General features: G+C 35.9%; 1 protein-coding gene across 1 annotated transcript in view; it reads left to right on the forward strand.

The window, feature by feature from the left end:
* Positions 1-572: 572 nt before the first annotated feature.
* LOC127673239 (zinc finger protein 431-like) overlaps positions 573-19,642 on the forward strand; it is a gene marked incomplete at its 3' end in the record, with an annotated part of 29,274 nt that continues 10,204 nt past the window's right edge. The window contains exons 1-7 of the mRNA XM_052168835.1: positions 573-620; positions 4,119-4,286; positions 5,659-5,814; positions 15,364-15,490; positions 15,697-15,757; positions 16,815-17,399; positions 19,420-19,422. Coding sequence (XP_052024795.1) covers positions 573-620; positions 4,119-4,286; positions 5,659-5,814; positions 15,364-15,490; positions 15,697-15,757; positions 16,815-17,399; positions 19,420-19,422 — 1,148 coding nt within the window. The remainder of the gene's footprint in view (positions 621-4,118; positions 4,287-5,658; positions 5,815-15,363; positions 15,491-15,696; positions 15,758-16,814; positions 17,400-19,419; positions 19,423-19,642) is intronic.

The following is a 19,642-nucleotide window of genomic DNA, read 5'->3' on the forward strand; positions in this document are numbered from 1 at the left end:
TGTTGGAAAAGAATAATAGTAAAATAGTATACATAGGAAATATATCTTTACTAATTGACCAGGCAGATATAAAAACTTCCTGATAAAATTGTAGATATTGAAGGAATATATTTCTGTTAAAATTGAAGAAATATAAAGTAAAATATTTATATAGAATATTTTCATTGACAATATTACTGATAAAATGGTTGACTAAAAAATTTGTAAAATAATTAAAAAGGAAGTAGAAATATTTTCTGATAAAATTGAAAATTTACAAGGAAAAATTTTATTTTTGACAAAATTGAAGAAATATACTGAAAATTTACAAGAAATATATTGAAAATTTAGAAGGAAATTTTATTTGTGACAAAATTGAAGAAGTATAATGAAAGTGTTGAAATAGAAGAATTTGTTAGAACCTAATACAGTTAAAAAGCAAACATTGGAGAATTACTTTTAATAAATGAGCAAGCATAGAAAAATTTTCTAATAACTTTGAAGGTTTTGATGGAAAATATGTCTGATAAAATTAAAGAACTCTAGAAAAAAAGGTGTTAAAATAGATTTTCATAGGAAATAACATAGCTAAAATGGTAGAAATTGAAAAATACATTCGGGCTGGTGATATGGCTCAGCAGGTAAGAGCACCGACTCCTCTTCCAAAGGTCATGAGTTCAAATCCCAACAACCACTTGATTGCTCACAATGATCTGTAACAAGACCTGATGCCCTCTTCTCTAGTATGCGAAGACAGCCACAGTGTAGTTACATAAAATAATAAATAAATCTTTTAGAAAAAGAAAAAAATCTAAATTAATTAAAGAGTTACGTAGAATCATTTAGATGGGAAATATTTCCAATGTATTTGAAGAAAATATATACAAAAATTATAGGATTGAATATTTTGAAGGAAAATTTTACAGATAGTATGTATTATAGATAGTACCACACCATATAGATATGGTAGACATATTAACCATTTCTAAGCTAATTAAAGTGGTAAATAGAATCATTTTCTGATAAAATTGAAGATTTTCATGGAAAATATTGATAAAATTAGAGAAATATATAGCAACAAGCATTAAAATTGTAGAATTTGTTGGAAAACAATAATTGTAAAATAGTAAAAATAAAAAATATCATTGCTAATTAGCCAAGCATATAGAAAAAATCTAATAATTAGATTTTGATGGAAAGTATTTCTATTTTTAAATTATTTTAGTAAGTATATTCTTTATTTACATTTTAAATGATTTGAGAAAGCAAGTAGAAAAAATCTAAAAATATTGAAGTTTGTAATGGAAAATATTTCTGTTACAATTGAAGAACTACAGAAAATGTATTAAAATTGAAGATTTTCATGGAAAATAATATAGATAAAATGGTAGACAGAAAACGTTTCTAAACTATTTAAATAAATAGAAACTTTTTTAATAAAATGGAAGATTTACATAGAATATATTTCTGATACAATTAAAAATACATATAAAATTATCTTAAAGAGAAGATTTTCAAGTATAATAATACAGATAAAATGGTAGATATATTAAGCATTTGTAAAATAAGTGAAGTGGTCAGTAGAAACTTTGTTTGATAAAATTGAAGACATACATAGGAGAAATTGCTAAAATTGAACAATTTCTTGAAAAATAATAATGGTGAAATAATGAATGTACAAAATATATCCTTACTAATTGGCCAAGCGCAAAGAAATATTTTCTAATAAAATAGAGGATATTGATGGAAAACCGTTTTGAAAAAATTGAAGAAGTAAAGAAAAAAGTGTTAAAATGAAAGATTGTCATGTAAAATAATATAGATAAAATGGTAGACATATTACACATTTCTAAACTCAATGATGTGGTAATTAGTAACATTTTCTGATAAGATTGAAGATTTTCAAATAAAATATTTCTGATGAAATTGAACTGATATGTAGACAAATGTAATAAAGTTGAATAATTTAGTAGAAAATAACCATGACACAATGGTAAACATAGAAAATATGTCTTTACTAATTGACCAAATGCATAGAAAAATATTTTGGTAAAATTGGAGATTTTGATGGAATATACTAATAAAATTGAAGAAATATATAGAAAAATTTGTTAAAATAATAGCATTTGTTGAACAATATTAATGGAAAAACTAAACATATCAAATTTATCTCTGCTAAATGACCAAACACATAGAATAATTTTCTGATTAAATTGAATGTTTTGAAAGAAAATATTTCTGATAAAATTGAAAAATTATAGAAAATTTGTTGAAATGAAGATTTTCATGAAAAATACAGGTAAAATAATAAATATAGAAAATATTTCTGACCTAATGAAAGAGTTAAGTAGAATTTCCTGATAAAATTGAATATGCCCTTCAAATATATTGCTGAAAAAATTGTGAAGTATACAAAAATGTTTTAATATTGAATGTTTTAGTGGAAATATTACTTAAAAAATAGAAGAAACTTATAGGAAATACAGTTAAAATTGAACTTAACAGAAAATAATAATGGTAAAATAGTAAACATATAAAATACATATTTACTAATTGACCAAGCACATAAAATATATTCTAATAAGATGAAAGGTTTTGATGGAAAATATTTCTGATAAAATTGAAGAATATAGAAAAAAGTGTTAAAATTGAAGACTTATAGAGATAAAATTATAGACATATTAATATGTCTAAACTATTTGAATTGGTAAATGGAAATAGCTTATGATAAATTTGAAGATTTACATGGTATTTCTGAACTGGAGAAATATATAGAAATATATATTAAACTTGAAGAATTTGATGGAAGATAATATTTACAAAACTGTAAACAAAGAAAATATTTCTGTAGTAATTGACCAATTACATAGAAAATATTTCTGTTATAATTGGAGATTTTGATGGAAAATATTTCTGATAAAATAGAACACATACATAAAAAGTGTTCAAATTGAAGATTTCCATGAAAAATGATACAGATAACAGGGTAGACATAGAAAGGAATTCTACTCTACTTAAAGAGTTAATTAGAAATATATTCTGAAAAAATTGAAAAATTTCAAGGAAAATATTATCCGTAAGATTGAGGAAATATATAGAAACATTGTTAATATTGAATATGTCTTTTGAAAACAATAATGGCAAAATATGAGACATGGAAAATATATCTTTACTAATTGAGGAAGTACATAAAAATAACTTGGAAGGATTTGATGAAAAATATTTCTTACAAAATTGAAGAAATATAAAAACTTGTTAAAATTTTTCATCGAAAACATTTCTAAACAAATTGAAGTGGAAAATAGAAATGTTTTCTGACAAAGTTGAAGCTTTACAGAGAATATATTTCTGAAAAACTGAAGAAAGATAAAGAAAAATAATGTAAATTTGAAGAATTTGATGGAAAATAATAATGATAAAATGGTTACCATAGAAAATATTTGTTTAATAATTGACCAAGCACATGGAAAATTTTATGAAAAATTGGAGATTTTGATGGAAAATATTTGTGATAAAACTGAATATATAGATACATTTTTAAAATTGAAGCTTTTCATTTAAAATAATACAAATAAAATTGTAGACATAAAAATTATTTCTAAAATAATGAAAAAGGAAATAGGAACTATTTCTGAGAAAACTACATTTTTACATGCAAAATATTTTTCAGAAACTTGAACAAATATATAGAAAAATGTTAAAATTGAAGAATTTATTGGAAAATAATAATGATAAAATTGTAAAAATACAAAATAAATTTATTTATTTATTTTATAAATATGTCCTGTCTACCATTTTATCTTTATTATTTTTCCAAGATAATCTTCAATTTTGACACTTTTTCTATTTAAAGAACACTATCATCTTTACAAGGTTGAATTTTAGTCATTTTCCTATATTTCTTGCTATCCCGGGCTTGCTGTATCGGTGTAGGCCTTCTTTGGACGTATTATGTATTATGTATCCATGTATTTTGCTGAATGTGTTGTTTCAAGGGTTTCCTGAAAATGTTGGTCCATAAAAATTCTTATTGTAGTGGGTGTTGGGAGGGCATGCACCTTGTTGATCCTGGTGTGGCCGTCATCTGATGGGAATCCTTAGTCTGTCTTTTTCCAGACCTCCAGTTCTTTATGTTTCAGATGAAGGTATGCGGAGAGGTGGCAGGAGAAGGCAGGACTTCCTGGGATATCAGGCTGCTGAGTGAAACTTGGCTTGGTGCAGAGGGCTCAGAGATCAGGCATCTGTTTTCCAAGGACATGGATGATTTCTCTGTGGAAAACAACATGGACTCTCAGCTCTCAATCTTGGCAAAATCAAATTCAAGCTCATTGAAGGACGTTTATATTTGAACTGTATTCTGCCTGTAATGAGTATGGTATGGGTCCAAGTCCAATGCTCATGTGCACCAAATGACTTCCAAAAGACTGCCACAGCCCAAGAAAGAATTTCCATAGTGGTCACAATGGAGTGAAGAGTCAGCCTCAACGCACATTCCCAATGCATTTGACATGATATTACCACACAATATACAACAAGGATAGAATATCACACTATCAAGGCACTCAATCTTCCCAATATACAGGTCTGCAGAAGTACTGAAAAATATTCAAATTGTCAAAGCATAATTCAACAAAAGTATGAAGCCAATTTTTTTCATATTATCTAAGATAGTGCAATAAACTCCACAGCCAGATTTTATTTTAAGCCAGTGACTTAGCAACCATTCCAAAAATGGAGTTAAATATTCTATTTAAATCAGTGTGAATATTATGGGCCAAAAATAATGTAGTTCAAACAAATATAAATCAAATGTTATGATCCATCGGTGGCACTGGTTGGAATCTAACCAAGTTACATAAATTGGCATCATAGACATACATTTGTGTTGTTGCAATGTAATGAAACTCAGAACTGTTTCAAAACAAATACCAACTAGACATGGATGAAAAATATATGGTACATAATAACATTAGCGATACAATTCTCTCTCAGAAATGCCATGTGGAATCTTTCATGTCCTTTACAAAAAATGTATGAAATTGTTCTCAAACTTCTCAATGAGGTGTGAACAAACTTCAACAGAGAAATGTTGCATCCAATGGCAATGACTTCCAGGGACTGATTATCAGACAAGACATCAGCATGATAACTCAGTGAATGTCTGCACAGTACTGATATTGGACAGGACGGGGGTTGGATCTTTATAATCCAGGCATTTTGGATTTAGCATAATGACGTGTTCCCCAGATGACAGGAGTCACAGGAAGTTTGGAGATATTTTGTAACCATGACTAGCACACAATAGCATATGAACAACAGAGAGAATGTTCAACTCCTGGCTCAGTGTGTCCTGTGACACTGTGCTTCCCTACACTACACAGTGGAAGATACAATGTCCCATGATTCTTCTCAGAGTGTGAATGAGACAGAACTTTTATAACCTTCTAAACTCTGGTCTATGGAAGCTGGGGGCGGGGCACGGGCTGAGAGTGACAGGTGGGGGCGTGGCTCCCAGAGCTGCTATGGGGCGGGGTGGGGTGAGAGTGACAGGAAGGATCAGGTGTGGCCTGAGTCAGCCTGTGACCCTGTGCAGATGCCCTGAGCCTGCTCCATCTCTGACACTGCAGTCCCCCGCCTTTCCCCTCACCCCGTGACCCCACGACCTTTCCCTCCTACCAGGACATCGATACCCTGCCCCCACAGGTTCACGCCCATAGGGAGGAGCCCCAGCTGATGGCCACGCCCCCACCACAGCATCCCTGCATCTATTTCCCCTGGGAGCTCAGCTCTGCTGAGGTGGGCGGGGCCCAAGGCCAGATGGCAGGGCGTTGGCAGGTGAGGGCGGGCCAAGGCATGAATACTGAACAAGCTCACTGCCCTGTTTGTCTGTCACTGGCCCCGCCCCCTCGTGCGGCCCCGCCCCCAGCCCAATGTACAGAAAGACCCTGGGTCTCTACCCTGCGCCCACAGCAGGAGACAGGCAGGCGATGGGCAGGCAGGAGAGCAGTCCCACAGTGATGACATCACAGCCCCGCCCCCCAGGGCCCTGATTCACCAGGAAGTTCCAGCAGCTGCTGAGCAGCACAGGGAGAAGCTGCTCCTGCAGGAGGACTTCCTGCCCTTCCTGCGGGTGGGGAAATTCATCCTTGCTGTGCAGCTTGAATGGTTCTCCGTGTCCTGCACTGAGCTCTGCTGTTGTGTGCTGTGAGGGGACCTCAGGGAAGCTGTGACATCGCGACATGGTGAGCACAGGATCACTGCCCACAATGGGTAGGGACAGGCGGCTGAACAGTGGGTGCTGGGGTGGGGGAGTCCTCTCTGTGGCTGGATGGGAAACATCAGCCAGATGTGCACATCTGTGAGGTCCCTTGTGCTGCTCCTCACTTGTCACATCAGCCAGTGGTCTCTGAGTGACCTCACTATCATGGCTGATTCTGAATCTGCCCAAAACATTCAGACCCGTGGCTTTCTTGTAGGAACTTGAGTGGTTTCTGTGACTCTGCAGCACGTGTGCAAACCCTTTTGTGTTTTATAACATTCATTAAAAAGACAGGTATAAATCGAACAGCTCTGCTTGCACATGTGACTAGTTTTTGTTCTCTAGTTTTGTTATTTTTTTTATTGGAGTTTGTTTATTGTTTATTTTTATTTTTATTTCATTTTTATTGTTGATTTGTTTATTGTTTGTTTTTTACTTTAGAAGTTCAGTGTTTTTATTATTATGTGGAAAAGGGACTTTTCCCCAAAGTATTTTGTATATTGGATGCTTCTTTTAAATTAACAGGCACCTTCTTTAGTTTGGGAATGTTTTCATGTAGTGTTAATTGGAAATATTTTCGCCATCACCCCCACCCTCACCCTCACCCTTGCCCTTGCCCTCTTTTTCTTCTTGTTTTCTTGTTGTTGTTGTTGTTGCTGCTGCTGCTGTTTTTGTTGTTGTTGTTGTTGTTGTTGTTGTTCTTCTTCTTCTTCTTCTTCTTCTTCTTCTTCTTCTTCTTCTTCCTCTTCTTCTTCTTCTTCTTCTTCTTCCTCCTCCTCCTCCTCCTCCTCCTCCTCCACCTCCTCCTCCTCCTCCTCTACCTCTTTTTCCTCCTCCTCTTACTTCCTCCTCTCCCTTCTTCTCCTTTTTATTTTTTTTTCTCTTCCTCCAATCATTTGTGGTTTTGCCTTATCATATGTTGCAGAACTCTGGGCTATTTAGTGCCTGGAAAGTTTTTTTTACCAATTTATCAATTTTTTTTTGTGATTCATATTTTGGTTGTTGTTGTTGCTGTAGTTTTGGATTTGTTGGCTTTTTTTCTATCAAGATAGGGATTCTCTGTGTAGCCCTGGCTGTCCTGGAACTCACTCTGTAGACCAGGCTGGACTCTAGCTCAGCAATCTGCTTGCCTCTGCCTCCCAGAGTGCTGGGATGACAGATGTGCACCACCACTGCCTGCTTGCTATTCATTTTTAATTCTTGTGATTCTCTCTTCCATTTGTTGTTCTTTGGATGATCCTTGCCTCAATATTTGTCAGTGGACAGGCAATTTCAATGTCCTGCTCTTAGTGACGTAAGAAATGCTTACGCCATTAGCTACCTCAATCAACTGCTGCTGTTTCCCGTCTGTGCGTTATATACCTGTAAAACCTTCTATATTTGTACTCTGTCTCTATTTTCTGCACATGCACTCTCTATTCTCTTTCTCTTCCTTCATTGCTCGTTCCCTGCTCCCCGTCTGTCTGCCTGACTTCAGGTTTTCTTGTGCACCTCTATCCCATCCTCAGGTTCTCATTCCTCTCCCTTCCCCCATAGAACCTCTTTTGCATCAGATCTCTTGCATGTTTTAGTTTCTCAGGACCTGCTGTGAAATCATAGCTTGGCTTTCTTGGTGACATATTTTCCTGGCTGTTATTCCTTATATTCCTATGTTCGTGTCTAGCCATCTGGGTTTGTGGTGATAACGGGTCTAGGAATTAGTTTCTGGGTTTGTCTTTTTTGGGTGTGAGCTTTATTCCTGGTTTAGAGTTTGCCCTCTGGATTTTCATAGGATGTTGTTTAAATGTTGTCTCTTGACTAACCAGTTTGGAGGGTGTGCTCAAGAGGGAATGCAGGCTAATTTTGAGAGCCAGGAGAGGAGGTGGGCAGGAAGAGATCATCTTATCAATCCACAAGGACACATAGGAGAGAAGTGAAGCTGCCAACATTTCAACATTTCAGAGCTACAGTTATCTGGAGATGCCTCAGTTGAGGGTGTGTCCTCATCAGAATTTCTGGTTGCTATGTGTATGAGATAGTGTGGATGATTGAAGTCTGAATGGTCTTCCACTGAGGGTGACAATATTCATAAGCCAGTGGGCCTGGGCTGGATGAGAGAGCTACCTGAGCATGGCACACTGACCAAGCAGGACAGCAAGCCAGGAGACAATGTTTGTCCATGCTTTTACCTTCAGTTTGTAGCTTCAGTTTCTACTCTAAGCTCCCAAAGTGATGAACTGTGCTCTGACAGAACCATTCACAACAACAGTTCATTAAAAGAGATGCTTCTGCTCAAAAGATTCCATCACGGCAGCAGAGTAGCAAGCTAGAACAACAATAACAAAAACAAATTGTATCAATAGTTGATTTTGCAGCCAAACAGAATTTATTCTTTTTGGCAGGAATGTGGAATATATCAGGAATTGAGATGATGAAAGTCATACAAAGCTGTCCATGGAGTTTAATCAGTTGTTCTCATTGGGCTTGCAAGATTGGAGTGTTGACAGTATGCAGCCAGAGGAAACTGAGATCATAGCATTTTAGAAGAAGAAAGAAACTGTGTGAATTTTACTGAGAGGTCATTTGTGTGATATTTTGGCCAAAAAACTTTTCTCCTTGTCTTACACGTGAAATATAGTGTTGGGTATATTTTAAAAAATAATGGGCTAATTTCTAAATTTTCATTCTATTTATATGTATTTGTTTACTTTCCCCACTTATTTATTATTTATTTATTTAATTTACATTCTACTTTCTCCCAACTCTCCTTGTACAGTCCATCATCCCTGACTCCTTTTATCTCTCAAAGAAGCACAGGGACCACTGTAGTATCAAAAAAAAAAACATGGCATTTCAAGTCTCTGCATGGCTGAGCATATCTCTTTTACTGAATTTAGACAAGGCAGCCAAGTAAGAAGAACCTTGTTCTGGCTGTTTTGTTTTTTTTTTTCTTCGTGTCAGCTTGACACAGGCTGAAGTTATCACAGAGAAAGGAGCTCTACAGTTGGGGAAGTGCTTCCGTGAGAAACAACTTTGTATATTTTCTAAATTAGTGATCAAGGGGAGAGGGCCCCTGTGGATGGTGCCATCCTTGGAATGGTATTCTTAGGTTATATAAGAGAGCAGTCTGAACAAGCCAGGGGAAGCAAGCCAGTAAGAAACATCCCTCCATGTCCTCTGCATCAGCTCCTGCTTCCTGACCTGCTTGAGTTCCAGTCCTGGCTTCCTTTGGTGATGAACAGCAATGTGGAAGTGTAAGCTCAATAAACAGTTTCCTCCCCAACTTGCTTTTTGTTCAAGATGTTTGTGCAGGAATAGAACCTTGACTAAGACAAGGCGTAATGAAAATGAGTAGCAGTTGAGTTTTGCCAGCATGAGAGGCCAGGAAAGGTCAGTGGAGAGGTGAAGACACAGGGGCTGTTGAAGAATCAGGAATGACCAGACTTTGAAATGAAACTGGGTCTTGCAAAGTTTGGTGTGTGTGTGTGTGTGTGTGTGTGTGTGTGTGTGTGTGTGTGTGTGTTTTGTGGGGACATGCTAATCCTGATCTGCTTACCCATTTTTTTCTATTACCTCATCATGGAGTTTCACAATTCTTTTCTTCTGAGTGTATTCTTCCTTTCCATCCCCTAATTGCTTTTGGAGAAACTTGGAAACACAGTTTTGCCATTGAGAAGGCGGTAGTGAAACTTACCGGATCTTTGAAGAGCTTCGTTTCTTTTTTTAAAAAAAATACAAAACAAAACAAAACTAGAATTGCCCATGCGTTGAGTCTGGAATTCAAAACAGTGAAAAAAAAGTCTATCAGGACTTTATCACCATTACTATTATTATCTTGAATTTTCAAGACCTTTTTCTTTCTTTATTTTTGTGTGTAGACCTGGCTGTTTTGGAACTTGGTCTTTAGGCCAGGCTGGCCTCGAACTCACAAGAGATCTGCCTGTCTCTGCCCCACAAATGCTGGGAATAAAGGTGTGCACCACCACTGCTTGGCTGTCCAGGTTCTTTTGAAATATGGGAGGATATAGACTAACAGTGAGAGCCACCTGAGACCTGAGACCACATGGCAACTGCTAAGTGCAAAACCTGTTCATGCTGTCCTACTGTTTAGTTGAAGAAATAGCTATACCAGACTGGATTAGAAGCGTGGTAACTTCAGCAGTCAAGCCATTAGCTCAGTTGTGAAACATTTGGCCCATATTTTTTTACTCCGTTTTGAAGTTACCCCTGTAAAGCTGTAAGGCTGGCCAGTGTTATTTAATATTCCTTCTGAGAAAAGAATCCAACGCCTGAGTCCAGAGGTTGCTGTGTTGAAGTAACTTGGTGTAATTTCTAATTGTTGTCTGCAAATTTGTTCCTAAACTGGAGTTCTTTGAGTAGCACACATGTAGTGTGGATGCTTGTTAACTTCAGTGTTTTGAGACAGGATCCTGCTGTGTAGTCTAGGGCTGCCCTAGAACTCACTATGTCTTCTAGGTTGGCTGGAGCTCACTGCAGTCTCCTGGTTTACAAAAGCCCAGTGATGTGTGTATGTAGTGGCAGTGTATGCGTGCCTCACCTGTCTAGGCTGATGCTTTTAAAGAAGCTCTTCAGTGCCTGGGGAGGGATGAGGTTTGTTCTGACCTCAGAGTAGGTAATAAATTGATCAGCAAGTACTAACTAATAACAAGGTCATTTTACTGCCATTCTTTAATAAACTTAAGAATATCTTTAGGTGCAGTGTGTTTGTGAGCTTGGGAAAAATGATGTTGTGAGTCACATTTACTCTTCTGTTGTATGTGAACTGGGCCCCATAATAATGTAAAGAACGTTCTCATCTTGGAATTCTAGGTTCATGGATAATTCACTTTCCACTTTCATTGGGGGCAAGAAAGAAGATTTTGCTATTATGAAAACAAGGACTAGGAAGGCAGATGAGAGAAAATATAGAATCTGTTTTCACAAAGCACAACAAACAAATTCTTTGACTTAATCCTGAGACTGACCCTAACCCTGACATTTCTTCTTTGTTTAATAGAGATAATATTGATTCAGTGGGAGTGGGACCATCAAGAATAATGGTGGCCAACTTTACCCTAAACCTGAGACTAAGCCTGAGACTTATCCTAAATCTCTAATCCTATCTTAAACTCTTAATTTCTTAAACATCCTAACCCTAACATCCCTTGTACCTTAACCCTAACCTTAACCCTCTAATCCGCAACCATAACTAACTCTGGTTACTATGGGGGTGTTTCTTAATTATATCTTTTAAATTGAGAAACCCTTTCTTGCTCTTGATCTTCAGAGATGTTCAGATCCACCTTTAATCGAGGATATAGATGCTTTTTCAACCTATATATGGAAAGGTCATTTTTGTTTTTGGTATTTGTACTACTTTATTTTACAAAACAAAGGTGATTAGTTTGACTTTTTTTATTTTAAAACTCTCATAGGAATTATTTCTTAAGTATTCTCTCTATGATCCAGCAATATGAAATTAACCACTCCTGGGTTTATTTATGCTGGTGTCTGCGCAGCTGCTTTTGTGGTGATTATTGGTCTAGGTAAGGTTTCTCAGTTTTTTTGTTTGTGTGGATGCTTATTCCTGTTTTACATTTTTCTGTCTAGATTTTCATAGTGTTGGCAGAGTGTGGCCTCTTTTATTGACTTTTTTGTTATGTTCAAGAGAGATTGCTGGTTAATGTTGAAAGCTAGGAGAGGAGGTGGGCAGGAAGAGATAATCTTGTCAATCAACAAGGATACAAAGTCAGGAGAGAGGTGAAGCTGCCAACATTTCAACCTTTCAGAGCTACAGTCATCTGAAGGAACCTCAGTTGAGGGTGTGCACTCATCAGAATGGCTGGTTGCTGTGTCTGTGTGAGATAGTGTACATGATTGATGTGGGAAGTGTCTTCCAATGAGGGTGACAATATTCATAAGCAAGTGGGCCTGGGCTGGATGAGAAAGCTCAGCCATCTATTCAGCCCCTTAGGCTTCCTTCTTGTTTACCTTCTTCAGGTCCAAGAAATATCATGCATATGTCCTGTACTTTATGGTTATTATCCATTTGTAAGTGAGTACATACATGCATGTCCTTTTGGGTCTGGGATAGATCACTTAGAATGATAATATCTAGTTGTATCCATTTGCCTGCAAGATTCATATTGTTCTTGTTTTTACTAGCTGAATAGTATTCCATTTTGTATATGAACCAAATATTCTGTATCCAAATTTTGGTTGGCGGCCTTATTGATTTTTTTCAGTTTCCAGCTGTTATAAGTAAAACATATATGAACTTAGTGGAACACATACTCTAGTGGGTAGATGTCCTAAGAACATATCCTAAGTGTAACATGTCCTCCTACTAAATCTTAAATTCATGGAAGGAGTAGACAATGTGTTTCCTAATCCCAAGAAGGAACTTTAAATAAAACCTGCTGCAAATATGGACCAAGTGAGGCAGAGTCCATCACCTTAGACGCCAAACTTAAGAGTATCTTTTATATGGTGTGGCTTCTGAAAACTGATAGATGATAAATTCGAGTTCCTGGATTCTTCCTGTATGGTTTCAATTTTGCCTGATTCCAGCCATCTTTTGGCAGAGTCAGAGAAATAGGGAAGACTCCATGAGAGTTCATTGCACTGAAATTATGAGGATGATTCTTGAGTTGCATTTTGTGACCACAACTTGTTGAGATAACTAAAGCATTTGGTAAATCTGCCATGGAGAGATGTATACAGGGAGAGGAAGTACCCAAGCTATTACAGAGGTGACCTTCAAGATTTTGCCTTGTGTGTCAGAAGAGACTTTAGAAGTTTGAACAGTGTAGGAGTTCCTACAGACTGTTAGGATCCCTGAAGAAAGACTGAATGCATTTTCATCACCGGATGAATATTTGCCCATAGTGTCAAGGGTCAGGATGCAGTTGATTGAAACAAAAAGCTTCTAGATAGGATGATGACTTTGGCTGCTTGTCTGTCCTGTCTGGCTTTCTTTGTGAAGCTTGTGGAAGATCTTCTGGTAGGAGCCATTCCAGATACCTTCCAGGATAGTGTTTATAGAATGAAAATTTTATTTTTTCTCTCTTTTTTTGCTTTTCCAATAATTTATATATTCATTGTCACCCTTATCACTATCCCCATTCTATGTCCCTTGCTATGGCAGAGTCCCTCCCCCAGTCTCCTCTGTTTTTCTTTTAGAGGTTGTGTGGCCCCCATGTATTCCGAAAATTGGTACATCAATTCTCTTGTGAGTTAAGTACATCCTCTCTCACTGAGGCCAGACATGGCAGCCCAGTTAAGGAAACAGATTCAAAAGATATCCCACCCCCACAGCTATAGTGAAAGCCCTTGCTACAGTTATTAGACGACCTTCTGAGCCTGTTAGCTGCACATCTGCTATATATGTGCCAGGGGACTTAGTCCGTCCTGTGTATGCTATTTGGTTGGTGGCTTAGTCTCTGAGTGTCCCCATGGGTGCTTGTTACTTGAGTCTCTTGGTCTTCCTGTGGAGTTCCTATCCTCCTCAGGGGTTTCAATCTTCCTGCCAACTCTTCCCCAAGACTCCCCAAGGTCCATGCAAGGTTTGACTCTGGATCTCTGCAGCTTTTTCAGTCAGCTGGTGGGTGGATCCTCTCAATGGACAATTGCTCAAGGATTCCGTATGGGAGCATAACAGAGTGTCATTAATAATGTCAAGGATTGGTGCCTGTCCATAGGATGGCACTCTCAATTGGGGCAAATTTTCATTGGCCATTTCTTCAGTCTCTGCTCCAGATTTAACCCACCATTTCTATTAGAGGGGAAATATTGTGTTATTGGTGTCTACTGTGTTGTGGTTGAAACTGACACTTCAGCTTTCATCTCATGCTCCCAAACCTTCACTATAATCTCTTTCCTTAAATTATATAAAATACAATAGAAACATTTGCTATTCAATAATAATCTATTTATTAGTCTGGTTGTTTTATATTTTTAAATTTATGTTATTTTTTGCTTTTCTTTTCCAAAACATATTTCTCTGTGAACCTCGTCTGTCTTTAACGTAGGAAGAGAAACTGCAAAAGACACATGTCTTGTGCTTGCAATATAAGCATATTTTCGTGCGATTTTTTCCTCCCCATCTTTAGTGTTGAAATTTGGCCAAATATATAGATTATATTCTATTTCTCATAATGGCATATATTCATGACATCAATATTATCTGAGGATTCAGGTTCGTTAGGTTTCACATGAATGCTGTTCTTTCTCAGTCTTGTGTTTGTTCTCAAATGTTTGAATAAATGGAAATATTATGCCTGTGTGCATGAATATGAATACCATCTTTGTATCATCTTTAGTGTTATCAGAGGATAGCCTCAGAACTCCTGATCTTGAAGTAATGAGTAGCTGTTGGTCCCTCATGTGTTTATGAGGAATTTTCCACCATTATGTGGAAGCAGCAGGTGCTTTCCAATGCTGAGCTCTCATACCCTAAGTTGCTTATTTATGATCAACATTTATATTACTATTATTTTCATCTGTCCATTTGTAACAACTTAAGCATGTATTCTCTTTTAGTAAAATTTTATTAATGTTATAGTTTAAACTGTTACACTTCCTTTTTCTGCCAGATGAATTCATATGTGCAGTGAATGTATAATTCTTTGCAGGAACTTTTGTAAAGAACTGTGATTTCTATATCACTATTATTTCCTTGGTTGATTTTTGTATGGATTGAGGGTTTTGAAATATAGCTTTTAGTCTCCTAGAACACATTACAAAGGTCGTGCCAGTGTCAAGTTATTAGACATTCACCTGCCTGTGCCTCTGTTATTAAAGACATGAGCAAATACACCCAGCTTGCCCATCATGTTTGTAGTTAGTAAATGTTCATACAATTTTTCAGGTGTGTTCTCAGTACTGTGGATCTGTTTCCCCTGCATGTCCCTCTCAGTTGGCATTTCTCTAGCAAGGTTGTGTCCTATTCAAAGTGTTCAAAAGTGACAGAGGTGTAACTTATAATTAAAGATCCTTCTAAAATGATACAGTAATTATAAATTCTGAGTCAGAAAATAAGCAGAGCAAGCACGAGAATTATGTGAGTACATATTTGAAAAAGCATATATTTATTTTCCAGTGATGTTAGTATCATGCTTTGTGTTGTACATGTATTTGATATTTAGGATGAAGTGACTTTTGATGATGTGCATGTGAAATTCACTGAGGAGGAGTGGAATTTGCTGGATCCTTCCCAGAAGAGTCTCTATAAAAATGTGATGTTGGAAACCTACCTGAACCTCAAAGCTATAGGTAAGATTATATTTTTTCTGAAGGAACCAAATGTTTCTTGGTTAGTGACGATCTTCTATTATTTTAATTATATAAAAATTGAGCTGAATAATTCAGTTTTACTGAATTTTCACTGTAACTATCACGGTGCAGTTAAAATTCACAGTACCTTTAATTTTGCCTATTTTCCAATACTATATCATTCATTTTCTATTACTGTGTTTTAGGCTATAATTGTGAAAAGTGTCATCTTGAAGAACATTGTCAAAATAATAGAAGTCATGAAAGGTAATTTTCATGTGCAAGCTGTTTCAAATTTGTCTCTGAGGAAATTTTAAGATCTTATGGAATCTCCAGCAAAAAGCAAAAGTGTAAAATAACAGTCCTTTAAGTGTAGATATGATTAAAATATTCTTTCAAAACCATGGACCTCAAGATCCGATATGTGATTTGTGTATCCATTTGATAAGTAGCTCCATTAGACCTGTGCTGTGGATCTGCCAATCTCTATAGTCTCATAGTATTTAGAAATTACACATTGAATAGTGATAAATTTATATCCAAAACATTCTAATAAGCTAATAGTCATAGAAAATTTGGTGATACTAATATTCTTGTAGTAATATGGTTCAGTTTGGTGAGAGGGCATTTTATGAAAATTAAGAATATTGTTGTGAAGAAACATTAGTCCATATTGCACATGTTATGAGAAAAAAAATTCAAACAGTGTGAATACAATGCATAAACCTTTCATTTATCATTCTTTTTATTAGGAATATCATGTGTCACAATGGATAATAATCATGTGAGCATAGGGATATGGAAAGAAGAAACATATTTTTTTGTTCTAAAACAAGAAGATATGTATTATTCTGCCTTTGAAAGAAATTAGGAATATGAAATACATTTGTAATTAGTTGGGTTTTTAGCTTTACAGGGAATATCCCAAAACTCATAGTGTAAAAAAATCTTTATGGGTACTAGGAATTTGGAAATTCTTCTGTATGTCCTGGTTCCCAGGCACATGTGTTGTAATTCACACTAGAGGAAAAATATGAATACAATCAGTGTTATACAGATCAGAGTTTTTCTAACTTTATTCAGATAGCTAAAATACATTATATAAAAAGAGGGTATTATAAATATGAGCCATGTAATAATCATCACAGGTGTCTTGAACAACTCATGATGAGGGAGAACACCATGAACATATAAAGTGCTAAAACCTTAAGATCGGTTGATTCTTTACCATTAGACAAATTGTAAACATAATTCATATTAATTAGATGATTGATCAGAGTAATGAATGTGGTAAAGATTTCACATGTGCTAATTATCATTGCAGGCATGTAAGAAGATATACTGGAGTGAAACCCTATGAGTGTAATATATGTGGTAAAGCCTTTACAAGATGCAGAAATCTCCAATATCATAAATCAACACATACTGGAGAGAATCCTTATGTATGCAATCAATGTGGGAAAACCTTTGCATGTCACAGTACTTTCCAATATCATAAAGTAACACATACTGGAGAGAAACCTTATGAATGTAATCAATGTGGTAAAGCCTTTGCACGGCACAGTGTTCTCCAATATCATAAAAGAACACATACTGGAGAGAAACCATATGAATGTAATCAATGTGGTAAAGCCTTTTCACAGCGCAGTCATCTCCAATATCATAAAAGAACACATACTGGAGAGAAACCTTATGAATGTAAACAATGTGGTAAAACATTTGCATGTCACAGTTCTCTCCAATATCATAAAAGAACACATACCGGAGAGAAACCTTATGAATGTAATCAATGTGGTAAAGCCTTTGCAAGACCCAGTGATCTCCAAAGACATAAAAGAACACATACTGGAGAGAAACCTTATGAATGTAATCAATGTGGTAAAGCCTTTGCAAGACCCAGTCATCTCCAGTATCATAAAAGAACACACAGCGGACAGAAAACTTACTAATGTAATCAATGTGGTAAAGTGTTTTCACCAGGGATAAGTCTCCAAATTCTGTGTGCTGGAGAGACACATAGTGAGTATGATCATGAATTAAGTGGGAATTAGGAGGGTATCATAGTAGGATATGATAGACATGGGTGCTTGGGATTATTTCCACTCTGGAGATTTTTTTTTTATGCTTTTGCAAAGAAGTTTGCTGCCCTCATCTGAAGAGTTTCCTTGAGATTAAGGTAAAGATGTTTACATTAATTGTATTGACAAAGTAAGTCACGGAAATCACTGCATAGAATTTGGCATGAAAATTTTTAACAAACATAGAAACTAAGAAAGGAAAAATAAAAAAGATAGGTTCAAAATTCAAGGCATCATCAGGAAGTTGAATGCCGTTTAATCTTGTGATCAAGGATATTCAATGGCATTAAAGGAATGGTTCTACTAGGACAAGATTACATTCAACTAAACATATGGATTTGCAGTTATATGAAAGAGAACTGTATCATGTTAGGAATTATTATTACCTGGTTATTGTTTTGATGTAGACATATGAACATACAAGTATGTATCAAATGGCCAAGGGATATACATACAAGTATGTATCAAATGGCCAAGGGATATATTTGAATTCTGGGTTCTGAGTTTAAAATATAAACAGAAAAGCTTAGTTCCAGGCATGGTGTTACATGCTTTTTAACCCACCATTCATGACACAAGAGTCATGCAGATCTTTGAGATCAAGGTAGATCTCTAAGCAAGTTCCATGAAAGTCAAGATTAGGCAGTGATATATTTGAAATGCTGAAAGCTGCTGATAATGGAATAGAAGGAGCCATGTTCCAGCCCCAGTAAGCACCAGAACTCCGAGAATTTTATCATGAAGTGGTGTTGAATATTGTCAGAGAATTTTACATTACCTCATGAGTTGATCAATTCTTGATTTTTTTTTACACTTTAATCCCATTTTGTTAAATCATCACTGTTTCTAGAATGAAGCCTTCCTAACTGTTAATGGTGGACGATCTTTTGATGTGTTTTGTATTTTATTTATCTTTTAAGTATTTTGAATCTGTGGTTTTAGGGATAATTGGTCTGTAATTCTCTTTAATTGCTCAGTCTTTCCTGACTGGATATATGAGTAATCAGGGGTTCAGAAAATAAATTGACTAATATTTATTTTGTTTCTATATTGTTGAATACACTGAATTCTTGTTAAATCCTCTTTGAAAGTCTGGTAGGACTCTACCCTAAAACTCATAGACGTGGACTCATATTGGGGACATATTTTTAGTGAATTCTGTTTTCCTTCATGTTTATGTCAGTTTAAGTTGTTTTTCTCTAGTTTAATTTTGGGATGTGGAATCTATTGAGGAAGTTAGCTATTTCTTTTACAATTTCCAAGTTGGTGCAATGCACCCTTTTTAAACTATGTCTTTACGACTCTGGATTTCTTCATTACCTGTTATTTATTCCCCCATTTCATTTTAGATTTCATTAATTTGTATATTCTTTATCTTTTAATAGGGGTTTGTTTATCTTGTCTAATAAAAGGCTCAAAAGACCAACTCCATGTTTCATTAATTCTCTGAATTGTACTCTTTCTATTTTATCAATTTCATCCCCCAACTTGAAAATTTCTTGATGTCTTCTCCTCGTTTTTTTTTGCTCCCTCACTTCTTTTTGTTGTAGCCTTTAAAACATGCTGTTAAATTGCCAGCATGGTAGTTCTCCAATTTTTTCATGTAGGCATTTTGTGCTGTGAACTTTCTTTTAGTTCCACTTTCATTTTCTTTGTGTTCCATGAGATTGTGCATGTTGCATATTCATTTACATTGAATGCTAGAAAGTCTCTGATTTCTTCCTCTATTTCTGTGTAGACCCATTTTCTCTCAAACATTAGTTTGTAGTCAGTTAGCTGTCCTCCCTCATCTTTTACAACACTGAGACATCAACAGGTTTTTAGCCCAGATCATATATTTTGTCTCATCAGAGTGTGTGGGGACTCCTGGGTCTGGTGCAATCAAGGACATGACAACCCAATTTCTAGGGGACACCCACTGGGCTTTCTTGTTGCTCTCTGGGATGGAGTTTAGTCCTTGCTCATCAGAAGGCTCCTCTACTTATAAATGGCCCCATGGATATGAGAGGTAGCAATGACACACCCGCCATCTGTGTATTGACCCTGGGGAAAAGATAACCTTACCACAGTGAGG

The sequence above is a fragment of the Apodemus sylvaticus genome, chromosome 22, assembly GCF_947179515.1.
Source record: "Apodemus sylvaticus chromosome 22, mApoSyl1.1, whole genome shotgun sequence".
NCBI classification, from domain to species: Eukaryota; Metazoa; Chordata; class Mammalia; order Rodentia; family Muridae; genus Apodemus; species Apodemus sylvaticus.